General features: G+C 44.7%; 1 protein-coding gene across 1 annotated transcript in view; it reads left to right on the forward strand.

Annotated features, from left to right (window-relative positions):
- The first annotated feature begins 1,263 nt into the window (after positions 1-1,263).
- The window catches only part of LOC126470147 (adenylyl cyclase-associated protein 1), a 186,803-nt gene continuing 167,068 nt past the window's right edge, over positions 1,264-20,998 (forward strand). The window contains exon 1 of the mRNA XM_050097764.1: positions 1,264-2,610. Coding sequence (XP_049953721.1) covers positions 1,671-2,610 — 940 coding nt within the window. The 5' untranslated portion in view covers positions 1,264-1,670. The remainder of the gene's footprint in view (positions 2,611-20,998) is intronic.

The raw sequence follows: 20,998 nt of genomic DNA on the forward strand, positions 1-20,998 counted from the left end.
GGTCGAAAGAATGCCGGCAAGTGCTTTGCGGGCACGTTTGAATTTATTGTGCTGACTTTACCTGGTAGAAAACTGCTTTCGAAAGTTTGCTGCCTAGTGGAAATTCCTGTTATATCTGTTGACAAACAGATTCTAACATTGTGTGGTTGATTTTTCGCTCTACTTGTGTAGGGAGAAGAGAGTTAGATATTATACAGATAGGCAGGTTAATTTCATTGTATTGTACAGCAATGCAGTCGTCAGAGGTATCTGACGAAGGTCATGTAAGAGGAGAGGGAAACCAGAGGAACAAAGAGTAATAAATTTTCCTGTACCCAGGTTGACAAATTTGTATTTTCACACCCGTCCAAAAGAGTGCCATGCACCATGTAGCAGTGCTATTGGTTCTGTGACAAGCTTTTGTCCGTAATAAGAATCGAAAGAAGTTAGACACAGGCACAGATATGGAACCCACTTACGTATATTCCCAGCCTACCAACATTCATTTTTGTTTTTCGTTTCATGCAGTATTTGATATTTGTATTTTCTGTCTGGAATGGGGTGTGTGTGTGTGTGTGTGTGTGTGTGTGTGTGTGTCAGTAATAGCCAGAGACTGAATAGAAATGACAGCTGGAAACAAAAGCAGGGAAGCATTATTGTTGCGGGAATCAGTTTCTCCTCGTTTCGTAGCTGCTTTTCGAATAACAGTGTTACTGAGTCCTAATCTTTTACTGATTGTAAAGCTTAAGGGATTACATTATAATATAGCTCTTTAGTGCTATCATTAGATGAAACATAACTATATACTTTATATCCGTCCTGGATTGTGTATAGTCAAACTATGAGTGGTTACTGAACGAACAACAGGTGTTATGTCATTGTAGAAGTTAGAATCGTAATTCGATCGAAGACCACCTTGTTTGCAGTGAACTTGACATCGACAAGTAGTAAAACACACACACACACACACACACACACACACACACACACACACACACACCAGTGCACGTACACGAACTGGCGCTATCCGGGTGGCGTGTGGGCGTCGAGATCGCAAGTGTATTGAACGCCGCCGCGTAAGACGGCGCAACGGGCGGGAGGCTGCGTGCTGAACTCTGCGCGCGGTGCGGGTCCCGTGCGCCAGATGGCTCTGCGCTCGGTCGGATCCCGGCAGTCGCGCTGCTCCTCCCCGAACGTGCCGTGCCCTGCCGTGTTGCGTCCGTAATGGCGCGCTACTGACACACAGGGGCGCGCCTCCCGTTGCGTGGCTATTGGGCGACTACCGTCACGCCTGCTTGCTTCGACTGTGGTGTTTCCGCGAAGCGCCGAGACGGTGCGACAGCAATCGCCCCCGCTGCCGCCGCCGCCCTGTTCCCGGCCGTGCCTGGGCTGCACCGGGCGGCGCGAAGTGGGTCACGAGGCAGCCAGCACTCCCATTGATAACGGCTGCGGCTGTTGTCGGCGACGCCGCTGACCCGCACGGCCGGTGTCGTGTCGCGCACCGTCTGTAGTGAACACTCCGCACAATGCGCGTCGCGACACAGCTAGTGTACGTATCGTCGGGTAGGTGACTTCCGCCTCCGTTTTTCGGCCGGCTCCGTCGCGCTTCAGGACTACTGAGCGTCTCCGAGCCGCTGGCGTCCAAGTTTGTTTCTGTGCACGAGGTAGGTCCACCAAAGTAGAGGTGCGCCATGTTCAAAAACTGCTGTGGTTGCAAGAGCAATCCGGCGAAGAAGCAGAAATGCGCGGAAAATGAGATGGACGTCTACAAACCGGACGAGACGAAGGAGAGTATACAGAACAACAAGGTGTCCGACGTGAAGGAGCCGCGGCCTATAGAAATAAAGGCGGAAGATGTCGACGGGGTAACGGAATTGCCGGCGAAATCGGCCGTCATAGCGGATGGCAAGTCGCCTAAATCGGACAAGGTGAAACAGGAAGGCGTCAAGATACAGACCGACGGCATCGCGGCGCCGGAGAGGAAAAAGTCGCTGTTGGTCGAGATCAAAGGAGCCGCAGAGCAGCGGGCGCCGGAAGAGGATGCCAGGAATGTAAAGCGGCCGAGCGACGCGAAGCGCGCCAGCGACGCCAGGAGTCCGGAGCCGCCTGGCGGCGCGGGCGAGGCCGAGGCGAACCCGGGAGCAGGCGGGGAGGCGAAGACCGAGGAAGAAGAGCAGCACGCCAAGCAGGCCAAGGACGCACCTGGCGAGGCGAAGGACGGCCAGGAGGGGGACCGGCACAAGGCCGAGGAGCCCTCCGAGGTGGGCGGCGGCGGAGGCGGCGCCGCCCCTGGTGGCGGTGGCGGCGGCGACGACGACGACGAGGAAGAGGAGCCGCTGGACGAGACGGAGGCGGCGGCGCTGCGCGCCATGGTGCCGACGCCGCACCCGGCCAAGCGATCAGGTTCCGTGCCCGGGCTGGGCGCCATCCCGCAGTGGCTGTCTCAGGAGGACGACGAGGTGTTCGAGGGCGGCGGCGAGCCGCCCGCCACACCGGTGGGCCGCGACGAGCTGGCGCTGCGCAGGCACCGCTTCTTCTCCGACCTGCTGGGCGCCGCCAAGGCCAGCGTCGAGCACCGTGTACGCTTCGACCCGCTGGGCCCCACCGTCGCCGGGCCCGCGCCGCAAGCCGGTCAGTCCCCGCCCTCACGCCTCGCTTCCCTCCGATTCCAGTAAATCTCTCACCATTTGGTAGTCATATACTTTCGGATGGTCAGTCGAGCTGTCGATTCCATTTTTCTGCACGATATTTCGACGAGCAACCTAGTCTTCTTCTTCAGGGCGCCCGCATCTCGTAGTCGTGCGGTAGCGTTCTCGCTTCCCACGCCCGGGTTCCCGGGTTCGATTCCCGGCGGGGTCAGGGATTTTCTCTGCCTCGTGATGGCTGGGTGTTGTGTGCTGTCCTTAGGTTAGTTAGGTTTAAGTAGTTCTAAGTTCTAGGGGACTGATGACCATAGATGTTAAGTCCCATAGTGCTCAGAGCCATTTGAACCATTTTTTTCTTCAGGGCCTGTGAGTTGTGTTATGCCCGCTCGCTAGCAGTCGGGGGTCCAGGCACCGACTACCGAGTACGCGTAACAACACAGCTCGAAGCACCTGAAGAAGACGACGACGACGACGACTACGGCTGGGTCCGTCTTCGAAATATCGTGCGGAAATACCGACTGAATCCCCGCCAGTACACCATTAATTTGTTAAAAAAAAAAAGCCACGTAATGTCTTGGAGATCAAGTGATTGACGTGTGTTCAGATAACAGATTGCAGCCTGGTGATGTGTTCGACAACCACGGTTGTTCAAGACATCACACGCCTGCATTGCCGTAAGTTATCTGAACTTTCTATAGCGTCTCTCTCCTAAGAGTCGTCATGCGCCTTTTCCTGGTGCTTCGGCAGATATTTACAATTTCGTTTTTGCAGTGCCTAGGTGGAGTCAGTCCAAACAATGCTGTTCATCGTGTCTTTCGTACGGCGGAAAGCGTAAGATTGTTTCCGGTTACGAGCAAAATGATTTTTTAAAGCGGAGTTTTACGCGTCCTTCAATAGGGTGGCTCCAAATTATGCTAGTGCGATATGCGTTTTATCGGTATGTATTAACAGGGGCAATAAAACACGAAGAATAACAACCAGCACTACAGCAGCGGCCGGTTAGCGCTCCTACTGCACGGCGGTAGCAGTGCCGTCCACGGCGGTGCTGTCGCTGCTGGAATATTGTTTATTCTTCATTTATTGTCCCTGTCAATACATACCGATAAAACGAATATCACACTAGCATAATTTGAAGCCACTCTATAGAAGGACGCGTAAAATTCCGCTTTAAAAAACCATTTTGCCCGTAACTGGAAACAGACCAACGCTTTCCATCCTAGGAATGACGTGATGGGTAGCATTTGTTTGGGCTGAGTCCAACAACACTTTACAAAAACGAAACTACAAATATCTTTCGAAACAACACAGTAAATGGGTCCGACTACCCGTAGGAGATAGACCCTGTATTGTCCGGTAGAAACAAGTTCGATTTACTTAGATCTTTTATTATTTTATATTTTATACGACTACACAGTGCCATGACGATTCCACAATGCCATAATCGGTTTCGAACACCTAGTGATCATCTTCAGATTGCCAGTATATAAACATCTGCCGAACTAGATACTCCTTTCGCAATATTGACATGGATGAGTACACACACACACACACACACACACACACACACACACAGTATTGCACTCCAACTACTAAACCTCCTTTCAGTGATGTTGAGAACGCAACGGAAACTGCTTGCAGCATATCCCTTTAGATATTAGTTTCTTCTTTTTTATCATTGTCAGATTTCATAGATTATAGAACGAATCTTTGTTTCCTGTTTTTTATCTACTGCCAGTCTGAAAATGACATCTAGCAGGTCGAACTGGCTACATCATTGCCAGATGTTCATGTCATTGTGTGAGCACCTATTGTTCCTGGTAAAGTTCATTTGGTTGTGTGACAATCTCATATTTTAAAATCCAACATTTCTGCCGATACTGCTTTTAACCTCCTTAAGGTGGACTATATGTCGTCGTCCTGATGAGAGCCACCTACAATATTCACACATACATGGGGTTTGTACATTAGGGTGCGGTAGTGTCGTTGTCGCGGTGTCCAGTCTGAAAACTGTTTAGATGCTGCTCTCCGCAGTAAACACAAACAAGTCTCCTCATGTCTGTATGATTACTACAATCTACATTCACTTCAAACTGCTTGTTGTAGCAGGCCCTTACCTCCAACTATTCCCCTCACCACCATATTACACTGGTGATCCTGAACATTATGACTATTTGCTTAATAGTGCAGATCCGCCTCTGCAATGCAGTGCACCAGTGATTGCACGTAGCATGGATTCGACAGGTCTTTAGTAGGTTTCCGTTGGTATGTGGCTTCAGATGTCTACGCACAGTCGCAAAAAACCCATAGATTACTGACCGATGGCGCGGAGCAGACATCCTATAGCGTCCCAAGTGTCTTCCATTGGGTTCAGATGGGTGGATTTGGTGACCAGAATATCAACGTGGATTCGCTCCTCAAATCACTGTAACACGATTATGACCATGAGACACGGAAGATGTCTTCAACTTTGGGGAATCATGCATGAAAGAGATGCAGATGTCCGCAATATCGTCCACGTAGTCGAGAGCTGTCACGATGCCTCCGATTATCCTGGAACCATAGGTTCCATTGAGGCCCAGGTGAACGTCCACCACAGAATAAGGCTCTCCACAGCAGCCTGCGTCCGTATCACCATGGATATTTCGAGAAGCCTGTAGCCTGGATGACAGCACATGCAGACACGACCATCGAGCTGGTATGGCAAGAAACGGGACACAGTCGACAAGACGACACGTTTCCATTGACCTGCGGTCCAATGTCAATGATCCGGCATCCACTGCAGTCGTAGTTAACGGTGTCGTTGAGTCAACGTCGGAATATGCAGGCGTCGTCTGCTGCAGAGACCCATTTCAGCAATATGCGCTGAATGGTGTGCTCCGAAAGAGTTGTCTTCGCACCAGGATTGCATTCTGCCGTCAGATCGCCGCCTATCCTGCTCTACAGATCGGGCAAGCCAGGGCGCTCCTTATTCTGTAAGGCGTCAACGTGATGTTCCTTGTCGCCTATTCTCGCGGTTCACCGTCCTTCAGCCGCTTTCCACTGATGCTGACGATAGCAGCACGTGAACAGCCGCCGACCAGTTTCGCTGTTTTCTAGATGCTCATTCCCAGGCGCCGGGCATAACAGTCTGCCCATTTCTCAAAGTCTTTTTTGTCAGAAGATTTCCCCCATAGTCACTAGAATGATTCTCCATTTTTCCACTGTTACACGTAGGCCTATACTGTATAGTTTCCTCACAACGTCACGTGTCCACAACGCGGGCGGCATTCAGTCTCGCGGCGGGTAGTGTTCATATGTTTTGGTTCATCGTTTGGGTCTGGATTTTAATGATCTGAAAATAGTGAAATATTCAAGTATTTATGACCTAAAACGTATATGACCTTAAAAATTAAATATGACTTTTGTAAGCTTATTTAAAAATAGTCTTGATTTGCTTTATGCACCATGTAGTGCAAAATTAATTTTTGAACAAATTGTGTGGCCGAGTGGTTCTAGGCGCTACAGTCTGGAACCGCACGACCGCTACGGTCGCAGGTTCGAATCCTGCCTCGGGCATGGATGTGTGTGATTTCCTTAGGTTAGTTAGGTTTAACTAGTTCTAAGTTCAAGGGGACTGATGACCATAGATGCTAAGTCCCATAGTGCTCAGAGCCATTTGAACCAAAGACTGTCACTAATTTTGCACATTGTGGAATGCCCAGTATTCTTCGCAATTTGTTGTTCACATTGTCAGTTCCACTACCGCGAGCTCCATCCAACTCACTTTGCGCATGTTGCATAGTTGAGTACTTGCAGGTTTCAATAGTGTGATGGATTTTGATACTACTGAAAATATGCCGTTGATATATGCCAAGTTTCCAGACAAGGTGTCTATAAAGACCTTTTTCGCAGTTTTGGTAGCAGTGGATTAATCACATTTAAGCCTCACAAAAGAATGTCTTTATTTTGGTGAAGTAATACTCAGTAGGATTAAGCCGAGAACCCTATCGACTATCGTCTAAGAACAGGCTGTAGGGGGAGGAGCAACGAAGGTGCTTGTTGTGAATTTTTGCACCCGCAGCGGAGTTTTCACATAGATTTTCTTGTCACAGGAAATTAATATGTCCACATCAGAGTTATTTGACCACATCTCTTCTGGAGCTCTGTGTAACACATGTGCAAGGCATATGACATATACCGCATTGGGTTAGAGGATTTGAAGTCCCTTGGTGCTTCAGCCATTTATGAAACACCATCTGTTACTAGCAGCAAAACGTTATCTCTGTTCAGACCCATCTGGCTACAATAGCTTCAGAGAGTTGCCAAACAAAATGGCAATAGTAGAGTTGTTTACTCTTGAGTGAGAGTCGCACGTTAGAATGTACATTTCTGCAGGCCCGTCAACTATTAGAATACCAATAACATTTTCAGCATAGCCCATACGCACTTCGATGGTTTCATCTATGGACATTTGGGCCAACCACACTAATTAGTATTTTGTTGAGCAAGCCCTCGTAGCACACGAGGAACTGGATGTGTACTTCCCAAGAACTGTCTCAAGCACGGATTCCTCAGCTTCTCCTGTGAGATAATAACACTCTCTAAGACTGACCTGCCCGTTCAAAATAACAGCGTTCGTCTGCTGTCATTTTCAGCACAGCTGCTGCGTTTGATGATATTACAGTGTTCTTGCGTGTTAAAGCGCATGTGTGCACTAACTTCTCATAATTTAGAAAATATTTACCCATCAGTGCTGAAGAATCTCTCCAGAATCACAAACAAAACCTCGCAACTTCATGCTATTGGGCACTTTACTTTCCGCATGAACTAGGCTGAGTTTGTATTCGAACTGAATAGTGTGACTACGCTAGCGATGTTTGTTACGTCGGAATTTGTTTTTATTCGCTGAGCGTTGTGTTGATCTCGCGCAAGAGTGTCTTACGTCAGCGAACCGATTACCGTGTTACGCTGTTTGTCTACTGTAGTCCTGATAAATAGTCTTGTAGTAATTGTGTGCACTTGAGACAGTATAACTTGAAACATTGTCATTGAGCAACATTGTCATTGAGCAACATTTTCATGTATTTCTTCTTGTGTTTTTAAAGATATGACAAATATAAGCATTTTTGGGAAAAGCTGGCCGAAATGTGACCTATTACTAAAAAAGAAGTAAATATATATTTTATATGGACAATTAAAATATATTTTTCTACACTTTAATACCTAGATTTGTGCATACATTGTTGTAAAATTCATTCGTAAATTCAAGAAAAAAATAGTTGTCATTAAAATCCGGGCCCTACTCATCAGTGTGGATATTTCTTGATGACACAAGATGTGCCCTGTCAGCTTATCCTTTCTTTTAGTCAAGTAGTGCCATATTCGGAGATTTCCCTCCCTGATTCGGTTCACTAGAGTGAAGGAAAAAATATAATGCGTTCGATGATCACACCATCATCATAAATAGGCTGAAGCTATCTTTTACATAGCTGTTCTTAGTGGCAAGCATTGGTTATTTCTTTCAGCAACAATGAGAAGTGAGGCTGCGACGTTCAAGTGCAAGAAAAAATTGTGTGTGTGTGTGTGTGTGTGTGTGTGTGTGTGTGTGTGTGTGTGTGTGTGTGACGAAAAATGTAATTTCTTCAAATAATGACTTGTTTTGTGCATCGATGGATTGTCATCTTCAAAAATTTGCATCTGTGGTAGATGAATCTTTAGTGACATAGGACGGCAAGTGTCTTGTTCCCATTCGTATCCATTCTTCCTTGCGGCAGTCATAAACCCATCTTATTACCGGAAATATTACGAGGAGTGACTCATCAGATTACCCTACTTTGCTCCAGCCTTCAGCAGTTCATACTTGATGCTCTGCCCACTGTCCTCTTCGCTATGAAACGTTGCCTTCGGTAATAAGGGGCTACTCTATATACTGGGTGCATGGCGTACAACGGTTTTTGTACAGTCTGATGAACGTTCATTCAGCTGTGGTTTCAGTTGCCTTACAGCAGCTTGACAAGTTTTTGCAACCGTCGTGCCTGGCGTTCGACGAGCTCTTCTCCCCAGTGAAATTCCTGAACTTGACGGTTCGTGTCTCGGTTTTGTGTTAATCTACATTATCGCATCTTGTGTTCTGCAGTTTATGCCGAATAAAATGGCAGTATCTGGAATAGATCGGGTAGATAATTGGACACGGCGGTCCATTCTTTCTGAAATTCTGACTCGATGTTACTCTACGAGATCGTTTACAAATAGAGGTTTGTGTAACAGGTCACATTAGTATCAACTTTCTCATATAAAGGGTACTAACATCATATCATCACAATGTTCCGTTTACCAAGTGAACAGTTTTACCTTCATAGTATGGCATTTGTCATTTTGTACATTCTCTATACATATTCAAACTAGCTGCCCCTTCTCTACTGCAAGCAATACGAAGGGAAGAATCTACCACGAGAATGATGTAAGGAGACGAAATGAGGAGATTAAAAATTTGTAATTATTTTTCAGTAGCGTGACAGCCACGGTTGTATCTGAAGATAGGTTCTCAAGTAACATAAAAAAAGATTTAGTACGAAGCACTTATTTTTCCAAAAATTATTCCGTGAGTTGCCCTTGGCCATTCTCAAAACCACTAAGCTGCCAGCAGTAATCATGAATTAGATTCGAAGGGCCAGCATCCAAATTTTTCTTCATGTTAGAAATTCAGGTGCGGCATAGCGTTCAGTAATCTGCTGGCTTTCATCCCAACAATGGGTACCATATAGGCCAGTGGTCGTCAAGTGCAGGCCGTGGGTCGCATGCGGCCCGAATCAAGTACTCGTGAGGCCCGCGGTTCTCAGATGCATTTTGTAATAATGGGCAAGTAGCTACTAACGGTCAGATCCAAAATGTCAACTATCGTTAAGAGCTTCTTGATTTTTCCTGCTCAGTAATGCACAGAAATACTTACAGAAACGGTAACATCTTAATATATGCTTAATTTTAGAATGCGTAGGTGAATTCGTCCATGAGATAAGTAGCGTAGCCACTGCGGGGCTAGAGGATGTGAGAGGGGCGGGGGAGGGAGGAAGTCTTATTATTTGTCTTCCAGCACTTACAACTCATGAACATGCGCGACTTGTACCGATCAGTTGCTATGGTAAAAATTTCATGCGGAAGTCACATGGATTTGTGAAAGCACGTTATAGAGACAGTCATTTTCGAGTGCAATAGATATTTGTAGCAAGGAATATGAAATTAAATTAAGGCTGTTGTAATATAGTGAAATGAGTAGAAGAAGGAGGACATTAGCAACATTTAGCAAACATTTATGATCGTGTCTCATATTGCATAATGGATTTAAATTTAAGTACAGTTACTCTTGTCAATCAGTTAAACTTCGTATCACACGGACAACGCAGCTACACTCCGTCAGGCAATTACAGTGTCACAACTTTGCAGTCGCTGAGGGTGGAGCAAACTGAAACAGAGAACAGTCGACAAGTAATGTTCCCGCATGGTGCGGACTTCTGACGATCAGCGGGCCGGCGGCCAATTTGTCACGCCCTTACTGTAGCTGTCTTATTGGGGGCTCGTAAGATATCAATTTATGTGGGTTACCAATTAATAAGATCGTTCCCTGAAGGAATACAACCACACGCGTGGCAATACTCTTATGCGACCCGAAGTGGCAACCAACACTGTCAGAATTGGCTCTTAATACAAACTCAGTGTGCGTGATACGGCCCTCAAATGCTGGGGCTCGTGTGGCTCTCGTTGTTCGTTGCAGCAAGTTCAGCAACCAGTTTGTTCACACTGTTTTGTTTGAGCATTAATGCTGGTTGAAGCGATACTGATTATTATTGTACGATGAAAACACATAGCCAGCTGACTGCATAATTTTGATTGGAGGAGGTTGGTAAGGTCCCATTCCCTTAAATAACATTTTCTAGCGATTTTTCTGACACATTTCCAATTAATTTTATGTCCATGGCGTTTCGTAATACTATCATCATAGCAGGAAGTCCATCACGTATGTTAATACAGGAATGCCGTCCTACATACAGTTCCATAGTGAAGAACCATAAACTAATTATATACCTGTGTATACGTCTGTGCAGCTCTTTCTTCCAAGTTCGTGTTTCTTTTTTTAACTACATTTCTGAGACACAGCAATTTGACAACTTAATAGAAAAATGTGACCTTTCGATCTTCTGTCACAGTTACAAATCATAAATGTAAATTGTAAGTTTTGTGCTTGCTGTCAATCCAGAAACTATAAATTTTCATCGGCGAAAGCAATTTACACATTAAATTTTATTTACAGATTAAATGCTCCGTTAATGTACTTGCAGTATGTATTCCTTAAGCTTAATTACTATTAGTGAAACTCTCCTTACCCCTGCAGTAGATAAATGATGAGTTTGATGAGTCGACGGAAGAGAACCTGAAGTCCGAACTACAGACAATCCGGTATACGTATTTTGTGGCTACCTACATGTCAGGTTCCGGGATGACTACTTCAAGAAATCTCCACTAGAATTAAAATTCTCCCTCTGTTCATGTTCAGCTGAACATTACTTCGCTTTTTGATATCGACATTGACGAGGCATTAATGCCAGCGCGAAAACTAAAGAAAGAAAGAAAGAGAGGCAGAAATCATCCAACTACATGTTTCTGTGAATTAAATTATACGCTGTGCGATCAGTAGTATCCAGCCACATGACTGAAAATGACTAACAAGTTCGTGGCGTCCTCCATCGGTAATGCCGGAATTCACCCTTAGCCTTGATGACAGCTTCCACTATCGCAGGCATACTTTCAGTCAGTCAGGTTTCTTCGGGAATGGCAACCCATTCTTCACGGAGCGCTGCACTGAGGAGAGGTATCGACGCCGGTCGGTGAGGCCAGGCACGAAGTCGGCGTTCCAAAACACCCCAACGATGTTGTATAGGATTCAGGTTAGGACTCTGTGCAGGCCAGTCCATTACAGGAATGTTATTGTCGGTAACCATTCCGTCACAGGCCGTGGATTGTGAATAGATGCTCGATCGCGTTGAAAGACGCAATCGCCATCCCAGAATTGCTCTTCAGCAGTGGGAAGCAAGAAGCTGCTTAAAACATCACTGCAAGCTTGTGCTGTTTTGGTGCCACGCAAAACAACAAGGGGTGCGAGCCCCCTCCGTGAAAAACGTGACCACACCATAACACCACCGCCTCCGAATTTTACTGTTGGTACTACACACGCGGGCAGATGACGTTCACCCTGCCATCGGATCACCATATTGTGTACCGTGATTCGTCACTCCATACAACGTTTTTTCACTGTTCAGTCGTCCAATGTTTACGCTCCTTACACCAAGCGAGGCGTCGTTTGGCATTTACCAGCGTGATGTGTGACTCCTGGGCAGCCGCTCGACCATGAAATCCAAGTTTTCTCACCTACCGCTTAACTGTCATAGTATTTGCCGTAGATCCTGATGCAGTTTGGAATTCCTGTGTGATGGTTGGTTGGTTGTTTTGGGGAAGGAGACGAGGTCACCGGTCTCATCGGATTAGGGAAGGACGGGGAAGGAAGTCGGCTGTGCCATTTGAAAGGAACCATCCCGGCATTTGCCTGGAGCGATTTAGGGAAATCACGGAGAACTTAAATCAGGATGGCCGGACGTGAACCGTCGTCCTCCCGAATGCGAGTCCAGAGTCTAACCACTGCGCCACCTCGCTCGGTGTGTGATGGTCTTCAACTGTCGGCGGTCTCTGTCAGTCAACTGACGAGGAGGGCCTGTGCGCTTTTGTGCTGTACGTGTTTCTTCACGTTTCCACTTCACTATCACGTTGGAAATAGTGGCCCTAGGGATGTTTAGGAGTGTGGAAATCGAAATCCCGCGTACAGACGTGTGACACAAGTGACACCTAATCACGTGACCACGTTCGAAGTTCTCGAGTTCCGCGGAGCGCCCCATTCTGCTCTCTCACGATGTCCAATGATTACTAAGATCGCTGATATGGGTTACCTGGCAGTAGGTGGCAGCACAATGCACCTAATATGAAAAACATGTTTTTGGGGGTGTCCGGATACTTTTGATCACCTAGTGTATATTGTGCAACACTTCTCAGTTCCTACTATGATCATAGAGTGATTCAAAGTTCGTTTCCTTCAGTCGATTGCTCGTTTCTCAGGCCAAGTGTTTTATCACCCGTGGGACAATTTCAGATTTGTGCCAAACGTTTTGGGAGGCACTTTGGTTATTTATGTGCCATTGACTACCAATAATAATGTTTTGAACTTCATACTTATTCCTGTGGATATTTATTGAAAATTTGCTTGACGCTAGTTCGTCGTAAGTTTTAACAGCACATGGAAGAGTTTGATAGTGGTTTTTATTATTGTTGTTGTTGTTATTGTTGTTGTTTTGCAACCCTCATACATCTGAACCTGCTTACTGTCGTCAAGCCTTAGTCTCTCTCCCAGGCGTTTACCCGCCCCTTCACTTCTCTCTATTACCAAACTAACCATTCCTTGAAGCCTGTGGATGTGTCCTGTCAATCAGACCCTCCGATTATTAACGATGTGAGGTAAATTTCTCTTATATTCGATTGTACAAAGTGGCCTATTATAAGTTATCCCATCTAGCCATCTAATCTTCGTTCTTCTGTAGTACCACATTTTAAAATCCTCTGTTCTCTTCTGGACTTTTTATCGTCTATATCTCACGTACGTACATATCTAATATCACACAAATACCTTCATAAGAGACACTTTACATTATATTAGATGTTAACAAATTCCCGTTTTTCGGAAATGTTTATCATGCTATTGCCAGCCTGCATTTTATGTCCTTTCTAATTCAGCCATCGTCTGCCATTATGCTACCCAGATAGCAATGCAGTACTTGTGTACTATTCTTAGTGTCTCATATTGTGATGTAATTCGACTACATTACGGTAACCTCGTTGTTTTAAAATGGCTCTGAGCGCTGTGGGACTTAGCATCTGATGTCATCGGTATCCTAGAACTTACAACTACTTAAACCTAACTAACCTAAGTACATAACACACATCCATGCCCGAGACAGGATTCGAACCTGCGACCGTAGCGGTAGCGCGGTTCCAGATTGAAGCGCCTACAACCGGTCGGCCACACCGGCCGTCCTCGTTGTTTTACTTTAGTTGATATTCATAGTGTCTTCTCTCTTAAAGAGACAACCCGTTCCGTTCAAACAGCTCTTTCAAGTCCTGAGCTGTCTCTGGAAGAATTAAAATCTCATCGGAAAATGTCAAAGATTTTATTTCTTCTCTCTGAACTTTAGTTTCGCTTCCAAGTTTCGCCGTGGTTCCCTTTACTGCTTAATGTAAGCATAGTTTGATTATGCCACAACCTCGTTTTACGTCTTCTCAACTGCTGCTTCCCTGTCATGTCCTTGTACTCTTGAGATGGTAGTTGGTTTCTGTACAAGGTGTAGATTTCTTTCGATCCCTGTTTTTTTATCCCCGTTGTTTTCAAAATTGTAAAGACCGTTCTTCAGGCAGTAGTGTAAAAAGCTTTGTATGAAAGAACAAATGCAGTAAATGAAGGTTTACCTTCCTTCACTCTGTCTTCTACGATAACTCGCAGGGCTAGAGTATTGCCATGCGTGTGGTTGTATCCCTCCAGGGAGCAAACTGATATACTCAGAGGTCGGCTTCTACCAACCCTGCAGTAATCATTGCCTGTATATTAAGAAAAGAATGTAGTAACTGTGCTGTCCCAAAATTCTTGTAACGTCACATGGTCATCTCAACGTGCGTTTATAACAGGCGTACAGGTGTCGATTGCTAAGCAAGATTACGGTATAGAATAACTCTGCACACGTCTTAAATATAATGGTTGATCGACACTTCTATAACTGAATTTTATTTTATTTTTCCTTGTATCTGAATGCCAACTAAATTGCTTGCCAAAAACATCGGCTACTGCCTGTTGCTATGCTGAATCTCACCGATTAATTATTTCGTTCCGAATGATCTTACTGTGGACATGACGCTAAATCCCCATTTATTCCAATTGCCGACGTGTGCTAGGTGGATGCTGTGTAGATGTCGCTGTCTGTCAGATGGCCTCTTCAGATGTAATTAATATAACTGGGCTCCGTTCGGTTGTGCCTTGCGTCTTAAACAGTCAATCTCTCTGTGTTGACCCCATCATTCTCAATACATGCTACTGGAGTGAAGGTTCACATTCTTTAGTAATTGGGCCAATTCTGAAGGTCGTGCTCCGTTTCATTTGATAAAGACAACATTCGTTATTGTTCTGTACCTGTCAATCTATCGTGAGATATTTACTGTTACCACGCCAGGTGGCACTGTGGAAGACCCTAGACCGGCAGTTCTAAACCCCGTACTGCCATCCACTTTAAGTTTTCCGCGGTGTCCCTATACCGCTTAAGGCGAATGCCGGGATGGTTTCTTTGAAAAGGACAATGCAGATATCCTCCTTCAATTCAGCTTGTTCTGCATTTGTAATGATCTCCTCTTCAACGAAACATAAAACCCTAATCTCCCTTCCTTTTTTCTACGTTTACTGCTAGACTGCCAGTTGCAACGTGAGATTCGAAAATTAATCAGAATGTGATTGCGCGCAACAGGAGACTGTTAATGAGCAACACATTTCCTTTTTTCACGCTGCTTTCAATTTTCTCAGAACAAGGATTTGTATATTGCTTAAGTTTTTCGATTATTTGAAAAGGTTTCAGATATTTAGTTGTCTACATATCGTCATCAGTGTAGATATTCTTGTATCTTGCCGAGTACATATTCCGAAAGTCGTGTGCATTAGATCAGGTGATTTCGTCTCCTCTTGAAAGATCACTACCATACGTTAAGTAGGACGCCGCTTCATCGAGCATGAGAACTGTGTGCAAGCGTCCTACGTATAGCCGAGATCTTGAGCATTACGTGCTCAGCAAAGTGATAAGCAGCCTTGGCATACCGTCTTTCACTTGGAAGGCAGACACATACAACAGCCTTCCAAGTCCTCCATTGACCGAGAGGGGACTTGCATTATAAGGCATATGTATATGTAAAAGCAATAAATATATTTGCATCACATTGTGTCTAACGTCCTGATCATGAGAAGTGTTACCTGGTCTTAATAAAAATCACGTACTTTTTGAAATACTATATTTCCTAAATAGCCTCGTATCATCTGTCGTGTCATCAGTTTATTTGTCTGAGTAATGTAAAGGCAATCGCGGAAGATGGGTGTATACGGTTGGCTCATCTCTTAGCATTTGGATCACTGAAACGTCTTTTCGTTTAGCTATGAAAATGTTCCGATAACGAAGTTGTCCACTTTCTAAAATGTGGGAGATACTGCTAACAGTAAGAAAGCTAATGTTCCGTGTGTTGTTAATAGCCGGCCGGAGTGGCCAAGCGGCTCTAGGCGCTACAGTCTGGAACCGCGCGACCGCTACGGTCGCAGGTTCGAATCCTGCCTCGGGCATGGATGTGTGTAATGCCTTAGGTTAGTTAGGTTTAAGTAGTTCTAAGTTCTAGGGGACTGATGACCCCAGCAGTTGAGTCCCATAGCGCTCAGAGCCATTTGAACCATTTTTTTGTTTTGTTAATAATTCACTAGCAGTAAAATGGTATGGGAATTTAAGCTAACCCCCATATTGTGGATGAGTACGGTCGAAACTAAAATTAGAACTACAATTTCATCAAAACTACTACAGATGTTAGAATAACATTTCACATAATGCCGTGTCCGAATTGGCTTTCTTTGAGACGTGGGTAATTAGACATCTTGGTTTGAGAAGATGAGATACTATCTTTCTTATGCAATATCCACTTCCCTACACAACGTGCGCGACGTTGGTACCGCATTTTTTTCCTAAATTGGCTAGCCTTCACTTCGAAGGTTTTTTTTTAAGATGTGGAATACGAATTATGTATACCGACTTTTATCGTCTTCAAATCAAAGTATACGTATCTGTAGAACTTTCTCCAACCGTCCCAGTGCCCGGCTACATTTAAACTATATGAGAAACGTTTGAACGGCTTTCGTTTCCGCTGTAAAGCGTTAACTAAATATGTTCTACTTGTTTAATTATGTTCGCCTAGTCACATTTTCGCGTTCCTTCTTTCTTCCCTTGTTAATTAGCGGAATGCACTTCGTTAGTAGCGGTAGGATAACGCGAGACTTGTTCTAATCAGCGCTTGTGTTTCGATTCGATTGTGGTATTCACAGAATGCTATATACTATGGTCAGAGACGTAATGGGAGAGTTAGCGAGCATGTGTCCTTACTGTGTGAAGGAGTTTATATATTTGCACGGAATAAAGCTGCATTCTGTCTTGCTTCTGTTGACTGGTGACATTAGGTACATTTTACAGAGAGCAGTTTGGACTGTATTGAAGATTCGGAAAGTAGCGTATCTTTGGTTGTGAAAGAGATGCCGTGTTAGGTGCGGAGCCAAGAGAAAATCTGAAATTTCAGATTTCCTGCCTTTGTGTGTTAGCGAAATTGCAATTTGGATACTATTACCAGCACAGCAGTGCTAGAACTTTGATATTTGTTATTAAAATGCTCATAGCATAACGATATCAGTTTTCACCGCCACGCTCTCTATATTTGTAGGGTTCCGGACCTCAGTCAGTAAAAACAGAACTTTTATAGGCTCTTTCTGTTGAAATTCATGTCACATACTAAGATCTATAGCCTTGACGATCGTAAAAAATGGAAGCTTCTAAGTAAGTGTAGTCAAAAGATACGGCCATTTATGCCATATTTTTAGATTCGAAAGCGCACTGATCTCCTTGACGTATAGTCATGAACTTTGGCAAGAAGCGAAGTTTCATAGTACAGTCAAAGAAAAAGAAATCCGAAAATAATTTGTAATTACATCACATGAAAAAATTGTCATTTGTTGACTGATAAGAACTGTCTGTTAAGAATACGTTTTCTGTGGAACGGTTAGACATATCAAGTTTTAATTTATGTCATATACTAAGGAATATTCCTTCGGTGGTGTAAAGAAGTTTAGCATTTTAAATCAATGCAATCAAGAGATACGGCCGTTTATATTATATAGTCACTGATTCAAAGCTACAAGATACTTTCCGTTGACGAGGAATTGGGCAAGAAGCAAGGTTTCACGACACAAGTAATTGTTAATTTGTAATTATGTCGAATCGTGCAGCATCCAGATTTGTGGGGCGTACGGATGTGAGAGTCTGAAGTTGGACTGCGTGGGAACGTGATGGCGAACATACGACGATTCCGTGTGACCACCACAAGGTAGGACCGCCGTACTGCGCACCGGGAACGTCGCACCCACTGTACATCTGCACCTGCCATCCGAAAACAAGCAATCGACTCCAAGCAACATCGTGCGTCATTTCGCACCATTGGGCGAGGACTACCAACAGACGGAGTATAAGAATTACCGCCGATGCGTGGGCTGCCGTTAACAGCGCAACACAAACGGTTGCGTCTGGAGTGGTGCGATGACCGAGAAGTGAGAAATGCTGAAAGTGGTGTCGGATTGTGTTCAGCAACGAACATCGGTTCTGCGTTAGATCGGATGGCCATCGTCGGCGGGCACGGCGGCGACCTTAGGGATGGTTCCATTATTAACACGGATTTTGAGAGACACAGCAGTGTTATTCCTGGTGTCATGTTGTGGAAAGCCATCTGGTATGCCTTCAGGTCACGGCTGGTAGTGGTTGAGGGACTTTGATGGCACAGCGCTACATCGCAGACGTCTTGCGTTCCCATTCGTTACCTCTCATGCTACAAGATCGTGGTGCCATTTTTCAACAGGATAGTGCTAATCCACACATGACACGTGTGTCTATGAACTGCATGTGCGATGTTGAGGTACTCACGTGGCCAGCAAGATTCACAGATCTGTCTCTAATACAACTTGTGTAAGACCAGCTTGGACATAAACTGCGTCCCAGTGTTAATGTCCGGGATATCAAGGACCAGTTGTAATAGTTGTGGGCCAGCTTGCCTCAGGAGATGATAGAACGGCTTTATGATACTCTTCCCAACCGAATCATTTCATGCATACAGGCCAGAGCTGGTGCAACGTCAGACTGTTAAGTGGTGTCATACTACCAAGTTCTTTGTAAATTTGACTATATTTTCCAATCACAGAAATAAAGTCTCGTAATCTCTCAACTCATGAAGTTTCATTTCGTTTCCTCCTCCATTTCTAGGCTCTTCACTTTGTCAGGCAGTGTCCGTTACGTTACTTTACTTTCTTTTAATAGCCATTTTTGATTGGTAGTATCCACAAAGGCAAAGAAATTGCCCGCGGAAGCTAAAGATTTACTTTACTGCTACGCTCACCGCCGTACCTCTTACAGGATGCCGTTTCCAGTGCTTTGTTTTTGGTACCTTTCGCAGCAGCATTTCTCCGTAAACGTACACCATTTGTTTTAAAGTCCTTTGAACAGCTCGGTATAACCTTCTAACATTTACTCAATTATATACCATTTCAAGTGCTTCTAGCGGGAGGCACAGACTTAATTTACGTAATGGAGAGCAATATTTGCCCAGCGCCTTCAACAGATAGTCCCCCCCCCCCCCCCCCCCATCTCTCTCTCTCTCTCTCTCTCTCTCTCTCTCTCTCTCTCACGCACACACAGAGAGAGAGAGAGAGAGAGAGAGAGAGAGAGAGAGAGAGAGAGAGATAGTTATTTCCTTTTACTATCATCATTAGTCGAGACATGATAAAATGGCACCTCTAGCACTGTTTCTGAATTAAGAGTTGTGCATATTTGCTGTTCAGAACAGGCTGTGGCTCGATTGAATCTGGCGTTATGGGATTTTAAGAACGAACGTAACAGATTTTCCAGGAAATGTCTAAGTAAAAATATTTATCTTTTCCGCATTTGCTATAGGTGTTGAGGCTTTCCTCAAACTTAATTGACATGCGTTTCCGTTTTTGTGTTGATTTCTCTGTAACCCCTGTTGTGGACTGAGGCACAAAATCCGTTTCTGGTCTTTGGGAATGAGTGCCTTATAACTGTTTTCAGTGAACATAGCAAAACTATTAAGAACAGGTGAAAATGTTACGGTAGCATTTCCTTTTCAGTCTCACAATTTTTAGCAGTACGAAATACTTTCTTTGGTCGTTTATGTAGGACACTAAAATATCGAATGTGCGCCAATTTCCCTTAGAAGCACATATAGAATTTTCCCCTAATGGACCGCATCGCAACAATACGTATGGAAATCATGATTACGTACGCCAGAAAGACAATAGTTTCATGCGTCTTTGAACAGCACACCGTCAGCCTTTCGGAACTGTTCTGCCGTTGTTATTTAGTTTCGTAGCCCGCAGATCTGGGTCTAGTCGTTAGCGTAGCTTTCTCTAATTAGGGGAGGCCTGGGTTCGATTCCCGAACAAATCGATTTTCTTCGCTCTGGGACTGGATGTTTGTGTCGACGTCGTCGTCGTCATCGAGTAAGTCGTCGAAGTCACGTCAAACAGGACGACCTACAACACGCGGCCCAACGCCTCAGATCGGGTCTCCAGGCCGATAATGCCACACGATCATTTCATTTTTGCATTACGGGTGGGGAAATACGTGTTACGACTTGATAGGATGTGCAAGCGAAATCCTTGGATTGGAATCCGTTGCTTGCTACGAACTTCAGAATTTACGTGCATTTGACACATTTTCCTTTTGTACGATCCGTTCACTGTGCACTGCAGGTAAACATGTTCTGCAAAGGGAAAGCTGTCATTGAAGGGTCACGTTTTTCTCACTAAAGAGACAGTACTGTGCTTCACAAGCTTATGTGCGCGACATTTATAATTGCATGTGGGGAACCGTAACCGCTCTAACAGCATTGGAAGCGAAGGATTAATTCGATTAGCCAAAGACGAGAGAAGGATTCAGTCACCCCACCGAAGGAACAATCCCGTTATTTATCTGTTGCTATTTAACAAAATCTCGGAAAATCCAGATCGACATGGTAGATCGTGAATTTGCACTCCTCACCTTCTGGTGCATGTATACCTGCATGACACGCAGAAGCTGGCATGGGGAACAACAGGAGAGACATGCGACAAGAGCATTGGTGTTTACGAACGTCTTTTCGCGTTTTGAGTTGCCATTAATCAACAATGCAGGAATATTTTTTAGTTTTTCATAATTCCGTGCAGAGCATTAAAAAGCACGAGCAAGGGAGGCAAAGTTTGTTATAACTATTGTCGTTAGGTTAGTTGCGTATATTTGTGGCTTGATTAAGCAGAAAACAGATTTTCCATCTTTGTTACATCGTAGAAAAAGGATTTCTGTTTTTATCATTGGATGAATAAATTACAGACGGTAAGCTCATGCTTTAATTATATGTATCTCGGCACAAGGTTGTCTGCTATCTCATGAAAAAGAAAAATTCATTATCCGCATTTAAAAATA

The sequence above is a fragment of the Schistocerca serialis genome, chromosome 1 (genome assembly GCF_023864345.2).
Source record: "Schistocerca serialis cubense isolate TAMUIC-IGC-003099 chromosome 1, iqSchSeri2.2, whole genome shotgun sequence".
Lineage (NCBI taxonomy): Eukaryota > Metazoa > Arthropoda > Insecta > Orthoptera > Acrididae > Schistocerca > Schistocerca serialis.